The 12,582-nt window shown below is 30.9% G+C and overlaps 1 protein-coding gene across 7 annotated transcripts in view; it reads left to right on the forward strand.

Annotated features, from left to right (window-relative positions):
- The first annotated feature begins 1 nt into the window (after nt 1).
- LOC116853914 (kinectin-like) overlaps nt 2-12,582 on the forward strand; it is a 21,067-nt gene continuing 8,486 nt past the window's right edge. Inside the window, exons 1-16 of one of the 7 annotated variants that reach the window (XM_032835259.1) lie at nt 2-149; nt 1,843-2,005; nt 2,214-2,377; nt 4,514-4,696; nt 5,196-5,517; nt 6,310-7,085; nt 7,184-7,855; nt 7,947-8,119; nt 8,233-8,407; nt 8,663-8,749; nt 9,163-9,411; nt 9,484-9,627; nt 9,732-9,893; nt 10,066-10,230; nt 10,339-10,419; nt 11,171-11,416. In XM_032835259.1, the coding sequence (XP_032691150.1) occupies nt 1,858-2,005; nt 2,214-2,377; nt 4,514-4,696; nt 5,196-5,517; nt 6,310-7,085; nt 7,184-7,855; nt 7,947-8,119; nt 8,233-8,407; nt 8,663-8,749; nt 9,163-9,411; nt 9,484-9,627; nt 9,732-9,893; nt 10,066-10,230; nt 10,339-10,419; nt 11,171-11,416 (3,747 nt within the window). In that variant the 5' untranslated portion in view covers nt 2-149; nt 1,843-1,857. Of the gene's footprint in view, nt 150-515; nt 1,153-1,842; nt 2,006-2,213; nt 2,378-4,513; nt 4,697-5,195; nt 5,518-6,309; nt 7,086-7,183; nt 7,856-7,946; nt 8,120-8,232; nt 8,408-8,662; nt 8,750-9,162; nt 9,412-9,483; nt 9,628-9,731; nt 9,894-10,065; nt 10,231-10,338; nt 10,420-11,170; nt 11,417-12,582 lie in introns of those variants that run through there. The other 6 variants (XM_032835258.1, XM_032835257.1, XM_032835262.1 and 3 more) reach the window with 6 other exon arrangements.

Raw genomic sequence — 12,582 nt, forward strand, 5'->3', positions numbered from 1 at the left:
TTGTGGCTGTAAAAAAAAAAGAAATCACGTTTTCCTGCCGAGACTGCTGAAACGTTCTCCGCTACGGTGCTCCGCGGCCATCTTGAATCCATCAACGGAGATGACGGCTGATGACAGCGCCTGGCAAGACGTTCTCCAGGGATTCAAACGTAAAGTGGAAAACTATCACTGTTACCGCGCGTTAAGGATATTCGAAATTCCACCAAACGGATCAGATAAAATGCGAGCGCTGCACTAACGACGAAAACGAGGTTCAACATTCGCGATGATATAACGAATCGACGGAGATGAGAAGTGGAGAAAAATGAAAAGATAACCTGTATAAGCCGAAAACAAGTGAATGTGAATAAGATACGAGATGCACGCCATATTGTTATCGAATGTCGATGTGCGTCGATTCGATACATCGACATCTCGATAACAAATGGTGCGGACCAATCAGATTCACTCTTCCGCTTCGAGTTTTACGTAAAATTTATCTCACTTCATAGTTTGTGAGATAACCATCTGCGAACTTGCTAGTCAATGGTGTGAAATAGCCAATCAGTGTTGAAAAGACAGTGAGGTTGGTCTCATCGACAGTGTCTTGTCTTCTCGACTTAGCGTGCGAGTATAAGCGAGTGGAGGCACGCAAATGTGTGGTATCGACTCTTTCGCGAAGCACGTAGGTATTCCGCGCGCGAGCAAAGTACAACAGTTTTGATGTTGACCAGGTTAGATTAAATTCATCATTTGCCGGTTCGTAACCCGGTCGTGATCGTCGCAGTCGTCACACCGTTTGATACGACCTCGACGAGAAGCCGGGCACAGTCGTCGCGGATGAGTGCCGTCGTCGTGCGACGTCTTGCATACGTGGCAAAGGTTGTTCACCAATCAAAAGTGCCTGCTCACCAATAGGCGTGGCTTGAAGCTTCACGTATAGCTCGCCTCACATCCGGCGGCCATAGTGCTTCGGGAGATCGTCGCGTGTGTGTGTGCGGAATTCACGCTCTCGTTCCCTGCCTGGTCGTTTCTTCGCGATACAGTCGTGCGAGCGTCCGAGCGAGTCGCACAGCACGCCGCGGATCTGCGTTGAATTGCGTGTCTGCTTTGCGTATCCACGATTGCTGCATTTCTGAACGGAATCTACGACGATAGCGAACGTTGTTCTCGGTAAGTGGTGTCGCGCGCGCGGACAAAACTTACGCCGGGGGAAAAAAGTGAACGGCGTGCCGGTCGCCGCGTTCAACTGTGCGTACCGTTAAACGTGTTGGCACTCGGATTCAGCGATTTCTGCCGACCGATCCGATGTACACGTCGCCGGTCTATGATAGTGATATGTGTCGTTGACCTGCAGTGTCATCCATATGTCATCCTGTTTCACAGAACCTCGATATTTTGTACGAATGCCAGCAGTTCTCGTCATTAATATGTCCCGCTATCTCTCTGTGTCTCTCTCTCTATCTCTCTCTCTCGGCTTGTACACGTATACAGGGTGTCGCAACGTCTCGCCACCGGGACATATCTCGTGCGCAGATTCATCGCCGAATTTCGAGAGACTCGTTTCTTAGCGGCGGTTTCGTAGAAATTTCTACAAACTGATCGAGTCTTTGCATTCTGCACAATAATTATTTAAACTTCATGACGACCAACACATCTTCCAAATAATAGTAGAATTCTAAAGTTAGATATATTTCTGGAACTATGGAAATATTTTCAAACTAACCTATATTAATATAAAATTATAGTTACCTGTGAAAATAGAATATAAAATTTTCTTCCGATACATATTGTAAAACTGCTAATAGGGAGAACTTCAACTTTTACCCTGAAACAATACATTTACATTCAATTGTCTTGCAGATAAAATAGTCGAAGATGGATATTCAGACAGGGTTTGTGTATATTGGAGTAGTTGTTGCTTCTGCATTGTTGATCGTATTTATGTCGATTTTTGGAATAAAAGAGAAATCATATGAAGAAGCCATTGCTGAGCAGAGAAAACTTCCTGATGACTTGTTATCAAGTATGTAAATTAGTTGGTGTGCAATCTTGTTTATAGAGTGAAATTTTCAACTTTCTATATCAATATATATGTTAATAAAATGTTTTTATGATATATAAGTTAGAAATTTACTAATGTAAATGTAAGTAGCATTAATGAAATATGAGCTAATATATTCAATTCTGCAGAAATCTATATATTAATTGTCTAATAGATTTTTTACTTATAGGTAAAAAGGATAAAAATAAAGAAAAGAAACATAAGAATAAAGCAGGAAAAAAAGTGAAAGAGAAGAAAGAAGAGAAAGATGATAAGGATGATAAAGATGAAAAGGCAGAACATGTACAGTTTGAGGAAATTCCGCAGATACTGCCTCCAGAACCTCCAGCACAGGTAAATTTATTTCATAAATTTATTTTCTTGTCATTCATTAAAAAAAAAACCTGCAATGAATTTCAATTCATAAAAATATATAGTATAGTTTTTGTAACCTTCTATATAACTTTAGTTTCAAAATAAGTATAAATGTGTATATTTATTTTAATTTATAATAGGCAAAAAATTTGTCTGCACATCTCAATTTTTTAAGTAAATTTATATAAAAAGGAAAATATTTTTCTCAACATTTTGATTAGAATTTTTTTATTTATATTTAACATATTGAATAAGAATACATTGTAGCAATATTTTTGCTTTTTTTATAAAATTATCCCAAAAAGAGGTTTGCTATATTTTTTAACCCAGTGTGTAATTTTTGTACTTTTAATACACTTCAGATATATATCAGAATTTTAATTTTATTTCTATAAAAGTAAAAACTGCATATAAGGCCAATCTTGAATATAAGATGTGAGATATATAAGATTTGAGAGCATTATATCTTTTGTGCATGAAATGTAATAACCCAGGTGACACATAATGGTATATCATTGCATAGGATTGAAAGAGATTTATGCATAGAGAGCATATTTTTCCTTTCATGTCATATAATCTATAAAGCACAGTTGCATAGAAATACCATAGCTATTACTACTTGATATTAGTTTCCAACCTTCACATTTATCAGCAACTTTATAAAAAATTTATAAATTTTCATATATAAATTTATTTATAAATTGTCATATACTGCATGTAAAAATGTTAAATTAATACCTGTAACCATCAATTATAAATTTTTACATACAATACACATATAATAATGGGCGTTATACTAAGCAACTCTCTCTTACAGTAAAAGAATCTTTGTAGAATATGATAGTATACTTTCATGTAAAAATAGTAAGTTCTAGATTTTTTTAAAGATAAGTTTCAAATAAATTTTATTTGATCTTATATTTTTTAAATTAATATAGATTTTTCCCGACATTTTACATGCCATTACATGATGCCATTTCCTTGGTTACCATCAACTGTTTACTTCGATTACGATTTTCAACTATTTCTGTTATATATAAAATATGTATATATTATACTTCATTTTAAGCCAAAAAAATAATGTTTTAATTAAGAATGTCGTAATTTATTTAGTATTCAATAATTTAATGTAGCATATATATACATATATATGTATATATAAATTATCTTTGCAAGTTATCTAAAGATACTTTATTAAGTGAGAGATTATTGCATCAAGATACATATAGGAAAAAGAAAATAATTGTGATAATATAGTCGTATATTAAATATATATTTTATTTTATTAAAATATTGAACAAAGCAATATGGTAAAATAATTGTAATATAATTTTATATACATATATATGAATCAGTTATATTTGAAGAGAGAGCTAATTATGTATTTTAATTGGATTCTCTCAAACTGCTAATGGATTATTTCTTGCATATGTGTACCACTGATAAATATATCTTTGAAAGTCTGCAAGATTATTTGCTAAAAATAACTACTTTGTACAGCATTTCAATGATGTTGCTTTACTCTTTCAACCATCTTATCACATAGATTACAAGAGAGTCAGACATAAAAGATTTTCTCAATACTGTGACAGAGTTGGACACTTACTATAAATATTTAATTGAATGTAATTGTTATAAATAAGAAAATTTTTTACAAGTCTTTTAAGTCTTTATAATAAATTACTTTACTTAAGACGAAAAAATATTGCAAAAACAGCAAAATGATAAAAAATCATAAATTCGAGGTTTATGTATTCAACAAAGAAACAAAGTACAAACATAATGATAAGATTAAAACTAATAAATAATTTATTGTTTATTAATGATTAATATTATAGCAATTTTTATATCTTTAAATATATGCTAAAATAATTTAAAAACTATATATATGTGTGTATATGTGTATATTAATTTATGTATATGTATATATACACATGTATATGTATACATTGTATTAAATTATTTAGAGAATATAATATTATAATGTAATCCATTAAATTATATATGTGTCCATTATTATATGATGTAACATTTTAAGCATGTTGCTTAATATTTGATAATATTGCTTAGGCAAGTAATATAGAAAGATTATATACCCCTGCATTAAACTCTTAGGAGAGTAACAAGGGAAATAAAAAGAAAGGAAAGTTTGAAAAGATCAAACCAATCCTCATAAATAAAGACGAGCCATCGACCATTGTGACTGAATTAAGTCCTTCACAACTTCCTTTGGCAGAAGCTAATCATTTTGACATTATTCATCCAAAAGATGACCTTGAACTCGTACGAAGTCACAGTGTGAGTGATTGCTATATGTAGAATGTCTCACATATCTTTTTGTTCTTTTCATTTCACATTATAATTTCGTGGGTATAAGGGTGATATAAACATAAACTAACTTTCTTAGCTACACTAATTAATATATCTTAAAACTGCTATAATTACAGTTCCCCGGCTATTTATTTATATTATTAACTTTTCTCTTATATCTCATTTTGTAGAATTATTGATGCATGGCAATATATACGTATCTATTAACTTATTAATGTTTATTATTTTTTATTATATTCATAATTAACGAAAACCATATTTTGATTCATTAGCAATTATAAAATTCATTAAATATTAACAATTACACTGGAAATATTAATAAAAATTTAGTTGGTAATGTTTTCATATGGTTACTGATTCTACATATAATTATGTGATATTTTAAAATGTTTTTGTTCTAAAATTTATTATTTAGTAACAAATTCTAGATATAATGCATTATAATAAATAAATTTGTTCTACACAGAGAGAAAATCTTCAACAGCTTAGTCAACCAGAAACTGCGGCAAACAAGTCGCCAAAAGATACACCAACTAAATCAAAGAAGAACAATAAAGACGTCGTAAAAAAGAAAGATGAAAATGCTAAAGACGAGAAGCAAGAGGTTAATACTCAAACTAATGCATCGTTCGCTAATAAAGAAACCGTGAAGGAAATAAAAGAGCAACAGAAGGAAACGCCAGTTAAAGAGATAAAAGAAGCTGTTAAAGAAACTGCACCTATTGTGCAGTCTGCAAATAAGGAGTCTAAAAAAACGAAGAAAAAGAATGACATTTTAGCTCAGATTGGTAAGACTTCTTTAGTCTGTAAGTAATTTGTAATTTCTTATTTTTGCAGCTTAGATTGTTATTTAATAATTATATTCACACGCATTTATATGTTTCTAAATATATTATATTTTTATTTATATTTAAGATATTGATATATTTTTAAGTTAACAGAGTACGTTGTACTCAAGTTATGTACATTGTACTACAAAAGAAATTGATAGAGAAATAACAATTGTCACACTTAACATTAGAAAGTTGCTTGATTATATATATGAATTTTATAAATATAAAATATTTTATTATACAATAAAATATTTTATTAAGTTAAAATGTCCGATAAAATTCTGTTAAATTATGTGAATAATCCGTTCAAAGCAAAGCCAAGCAGATTCTTTTCAAGTACTTTGGAATGTGGTTGAGGTAGGATCATTTCCCCTTCCTTTTTCAAGGGTCAATGTCCATATACTTGATACCAAGAGTCTTGCAATATAATCAACAACTTAATACTTATGGTGTATTTGTGAAAAAAATATATATAATCGAAGTAATTTAAAGATAATATATTAATTTTTTAGTTTATAATTATAAATATTTAAATTATATTTTTATATGCAAAGATATATACGTTTACATAAATATATATTTTAATTAGTTTTTAAGACTCATCTATTTTATTCTTAATTTATGACAATAAATAGTATTTTTTAATAATAATTATATATATAAATTAAGGAAATCTGATTTCAATGTTTGATATTAATACATTTGTTTCTTTTTTTTTTTTTCTTTTTTTTTCTTTTTTTTTTTTAGAGGGAGATGCTGTCAATGTTCAGCTTTTGATGCTGTTTATCCAGAAAGCAGAACTTAGTCGATCTGAGATACAGATTCTTATTGACCATCTTTTGAATAAGCAAATGGACAACCCGTTAGAACATTCTGAATGGACAGAAGGTCGTGCTGATCCTGTCATTAAGTTAAAAAAACAATTGGCGGAAAAGGAAAAAGCATTAACTGATGAACATGAAGCCAGCATAGCTTTCCAAAATAAATTAAAGGAATTACGAGCCGAATTGAATGGAGAGCGATCCAGGTTTTCAGCTAATACTAGACAACTTGAGGAGACATTAAGCGCTAAAATGACAGAAACTCAAACTTTACACACACGGATGCAACACATTCTGGAGAGTCACGCTGCCGAGAAGCAGGGTTTCGCCAGACAAATCGAACAATTGCAGACTAAAGTAAACGAGGACGCCGCCATTATTCATAAGATGCAAGAGGAACAAGGACAGACTCAGGGTCATCTGCAACAGGAGTTGATCGCCCAACGAAAACAAATGGAGGTACAGTTTGCTCAAATGCGTGATACTGAAAACACGTTGAAGTCGCAGCTTGCTCAGAGGAATGTAGAAGTACAAGAATTGCAAAATGAACTCCAAGCAACCTGTGAAAGTAGTAGCGCAGAGATGGAGCTGTTACGTCAGCAATTGGGAATAATGCAGGGCCAATTGATGCACTCGGAAGGGCAGATACAACATCTCAAAGAAGCAAGTGGCACATTGCAAGATGTCGCTAGACAACTAGAAGTAAGAAGCACAATTTTTCGTTAATCTGTTTTTCTGTCAACAAATGTTTATAATATCGATTATTTGTATCAATTTCAAATCTTTTGAATAATTTTCAGGAATCCCATCGTGCGCAGGCAGACTTGGATCACAGATTAAAAAGTGCACATCGTCACGAACAGGAATTGCAAAAACAAGTAAATTCGTTACAAGCTGAGTTGAATCTCGTGAAAAACGAAGCTAATGAGACCCCTGCTTTAAAAACTGAACTTAGTAAGGTTCAATCTGAATTAATAAAATTGAAGACAGAACTATCAGTCACGCTGAACGAAGCGAAATCAGAAGCGGCCGAAGTTACAGCTCTGAAAACCGCATTAAATAACAAAGAGGATGAATTAAAGAAGTCTCAAAACGAACTTAATATCGTGCAAAACAACTTACAGCAGACAAACGCACAAGTCATGCACATGGTATCTAAATTGAATTCTGTTCAAAATGAATTAGACACAGTAAAAATCGAATACGAGAGAACAGAGCGTAACTTAAAAGAAGCAATAAACGATGCAAACAAGTATCAGAATGAGGTACAAAGAGTGCATGATGTGCATAAGACCGTACAAACGGATTTGGCTAAGGCTCATGCTATGATTGAAGACCTGAAAGAAGCTCTGAGTGAATTGAAAGTCTTAGAAATTGAGAACAGCAGATTACGAAACAACGAGAAACAAATAGGAGAGGCTCAATTGCAAATCACGAAACTTCAAGAAGAAAACGATAGATTACGTGCTGAGGTATTTCTAATTTATAAATGACGATATTTTTTAGTAATTGTTACATTTTTTATGACTTTTATATACATATATGTTTTATACATATGTGTAGCTTACAAGTGTCGTGGAACAGCAAAAAATACAGGAACGTGGACAAGATAACATACCTACGAATATATTAGCTGTAACTAGACTCGAACGTCCGGCTGCGGAAGGACGTGAGAATATGGAAGACGAAATCCAAAAGAACACTCTTGGATCTTTGGATTATGCTAATTTTCATCCGTACGTAAAAATTGTTTATTTTCTGTAACTCTTATTTTTTAATATAATAAGAGATTATCTGTCGATATATGCGGTAATTTATTGATTTTCGTAAAAAAATTTGTTCTGTATAGATCCACTACGGAGAAAGCTCTACTAGATGAATTAAAGATCCAACTAATACACAAAGATGAAGAGCTTAATAGGTTAAACGAACAATTGATTGTGTTAAAAAATGACATAAGTGAACACAGTGTTCTTACTAGGCAACTACGAGATGACTTGGAAATTCAGAAATCCAAAAATAATGTAAGCTTTTTGTTTGTCTAAACTTTTTTTTGTCAATATATTTTGCCTCAACTATATTTTTTCAATGTATCTAAATTTTCTTACCATTTTCATGTAATATTAGTATGTTCTTATTACTTCCATCACTTTACCAATTTCTCCTTTCATACAAATATTCTCGGTCATTGTCACGTTGTTCCATATATATTATATTTTGTAAAAATAAAACGGAACTTATTCTCATTTACTATCATTGCTTCATATTTTGTGCAACAGGAGTTACGCACAAAGAACTGGAAAGTGATGGAAGCTCTTTCTGCTGCTGAATCGCGTGCTAAATCTAGTGGTGGAAAGAGTAGTGGAGTAAGTTTTTATTTCACTCTATTGGAATTTGTATTACAAGAATATTAAGAACATAGAAAAAAATATTACTACAATTGATATATACGATGATACTCTATGATACTTTATATTTAATCAGGATTATATCGCTGCCTTCTTTAATCAGTGTTCAATTAAAAGTTTAATCTTAATTTAAATAAACACCTTTATATTTTATTGTTATATTTTACTATTATATTTTATATTGTTACATTTTATTGTTTACAGGTCTATTAAAAAATTAAATTTTATTGGTCTCTCATTATCTAAATTAACAATAATCATGACGACAATTCTATCACAATGAATTTATTCTTTGTTAAATATTCTTTAATATGTATTTGAAATAATATATAAAATATTCCTAAAATATTTTGTCTGCTTTATTTAACTAGGAAATTATGCAAGAAGTCAAAGTAGAACAAGAGGAAATAACCAAGGCTCTTCTACAGAGGATATTTCCGGAAATTAAAGTATCTGAAAAGACTCATGAACAGTGGCTCAAAACTTTTGAATATAAAGTATGCACTGTTCTAAATGAATTAAAACAGAAGAGCACAACTCACGAAAATTCAGATTTAGAAAAGCAAAATAAAAACTTACAAGACGTGGTTTCGCGTTACCAGCAGGTTGTCAAAGAAACGGTGAGTTCTCTGCTAAATTTTCTACAATCATTAAAAATAAATAATTTATTCAAAATGTCACTTTCTTTTTAGGAAGGTATGCTTAGTAAACTACAAAGTCACGTAGAATCCGAGGAAACAAGATGGCAGGTTCTACTTCGACAAAAGGAGAACGAAGTGGCAAGTCTTAGAACAGAACTTAAAGACATCCAAACCAAACTAAACGCAAGCGAGAAAGTAAATAACGATAATATTTATTAAAAAAAAAAAATAAAAGTAGTTCTTCAATTAATATAAGAATATTTATCTTTCTTCTCACACGGCTTTTGTTTTATTTCTAGCTTCAGCAGAAGGCAATTGAGTTAGAAACCAGATTAGCCAATGCTGAATCTCTTACAGAACAGACTATTGCTGAATTATCAGCACTTCGATCTGCGCAAAAAACAGTTTCTAGAGGAGAAATCGACGGTTATCAGCTTGCTACTTTAGAAAAACTACAAGAAGTAAAAGACATTACTATATGAGATTTTTATTCCATATATTTTAATTATGTAAAACTTGTGTATTTAGATATTTATATGATATAAAACAAATTTGTCAGATATCAGTGATGTAAATAATCTTATAACTATTTTACTTAAATCTTTTTCTTATTTTTCTTTGTTGTTATTTCAGGAAAAAGCCCGTTTGTCGCAAGAACTGCAAACAGAGTGCAACAAAAGGGCAACGTTGGATGCCGAAGTTACAAAATTGCGCTCCCTTGTTGAAACTAGTGAAGCGAGTTTAATACAAGAAAAGAGTCTTGTCACTCAACTTCAACAGGAAGTCTCCCAACTCAAGGTACTTGCATCTGTTGTGTCGTTCAAAAATTCCTCTTGTCGCAGCGATACACATGCGCGCGTACGATTGTATAATGAAATATAGAAAATATTGCTCTGTTGATTACAGAATGAGATTTGCGGTGGTTGTAGCAGCTCAGAACAGTCTATGCTGAATGGCCCACCCACATCAGATTCTCTACAATCCGAGGTTAGTATCTATTAGCATAAAGGTTGATTTGATTCTTACTTATACAGTGCCTTCTCTTTTACTGGAAATACTATACAGCTTCTGCTATATTCATAATAACAAAGAATTTTATCCTCTATTAAAAGCATGAAATATCATGCAATGCTGCAAGACACTGATATGATATTTCACTAATCACGAGAAATCTCGATAATTACTAACGAACAGTCATATAATTGTGATTTGTTGTTCTTTTATGTGTATGATAACTCAGCAATCAAATAACTGCGTATATAGATGTTGCAAAAATTGATAAATTCTCTGATATTATAAAACTATACATAAATTGTATTAGTCTTATCATCGATCATATAATACATGAGTAAATACCGATAATGAGGATAATGAGGAATATTAAGTTATCAATTTTAACATCATCTATGTATTGCAATAAACTAGTACTATCATTATACTTGTGTATGTACACACAGTGGTACAGGTAAAAAAATCTTTTATCTATGAAATCGTGATTGGAAAATTGCTTCGTTGAAATAGTAAGTCGTGTTTTACGATTTTTGTCTTATTTGGAAAATAATTTAAAAGTATACTTCTGTGCATAATCACTATATTCCAATCACGAGATTTTGTAGAAAATTATTAGAACGGCAATTTTCCAAATTTGCATCAATGTTTTTATTTGTCATTATTTGATAAATTGCCGTTTTCACTTGCGATCTATAAACAGTTAGATAATAATATATCTGGAATGCAGCCTCCTCTAGCGTCTCAGACTCTGATAACCACATTAAAATACAAAGAATACTTCAAGAATACAGAGTTTGCAAACAATTCCATAACCAAGCCTGTCAATTTGGTTCAGTCTGAACAAGAAATTGAGAACAGCCCCCTTACTTCAAAATACTCCTCCAAATCTTGTCATATGACAGATCACAACACACAGGCTAGTCGGAAGCAATTGTATGGTCAACAACATAAAAAGCACAAGAAAAAGAGGAAGGTAAACTTATAAATCTGAGACAGAGAAAAATTTTCCTGGCTCGATTATTGTATAGGTGCACTTCAGTTAATTATCGAAATGTGAGACACATTTGTTGGACTCAATATTACGAAGAATATTAATCTTCTTACGAGGAGTATATCTCTTTGCAACATTGTAAAAATTATATATATTTTATTTTAACATTTGCCATATTATAATATTTTTATCTTAATGTTGAGAGAAAGAGAAAAAATTATATATTTTGTATGATATATATAATCTATATGTAAAAACATATATTAACGTGATGTAAAATATATCACATAATATAATTACGTATTCTTTTTTTTTTTTTATTTGATACATTTGATTAAAAATAGAAACATAAACACGCAACAGAAATATAAAAAAAAACTAAATAGATACATAAAAAAATAAGGTACATACATGTAAAACTTTAAAAAATATATTTCTTTATATGCTAAGAATGACTTGTATGTGTGTAAAACAATATTTCATTATTTTCAATATAGATATTCTTCGTGATAATATTGAGTCCTGTATTATTTATTTGCTACTGTAAGAGCAATATTATTTCAGTAGCTTGTACCTGAAAGCAGTATTTTATGGTAGATTGATTTTATATACTTCAACGTACATATTACTTTATTGTGGCTATCAGTAAGAAAACAAAATGCGTCCATACATTCAAATGGCATGTGATTTAGTACAATAATCATAAAATGATATAGATAAAGATTACTTTATGAACTTTGCACTTGTATAGTTCGATTTTTTTCCTGTAAACAACGTGTTAGACTTGTATACACATTGTAATTTACACATTTTGATATAACCTTATTTGAAACAATATTTTCCGTGAGATTCATATTTACATGTAAATATTAATATCGCATTAGTATCTTTTTGTACAGGTGTTCAAGAATTAAATTACTGACTTTTTATAAGAAGGTATTATTATCAATCCTTTATCGTCCCTATATAGGTAGATTATATTCAACAGTTGATTTGACTTACAAGTATAAAAATAACAATATAAACTCATTGAAATACAAAAAAATACATGTATTTATATATTAAAGTCAGAAGATACAATATATATCATATTATAAATTTGCAGCATTTCTTACATCTGTATATTTAAAATTAATTTTTTGTATTTA

The sequence above is a fragment of the Odontomachus brunneus genome, unplaced genomic scaffold, assembly GCF_010583005.1.
Source record: "Odontomachus brunneus isolate Ranch 3 - 2012 unplaced genomic scaffold, Obru_v1 Obru_scaffold_007, whole genome shotgun sequence".
Taxonomy (NCBI): Eukaryota; Metazoa; Arthropoda; class Insecta; order Hymenoptera; family Formicidae; genus Odontomachus; species Odontomachus brunneus.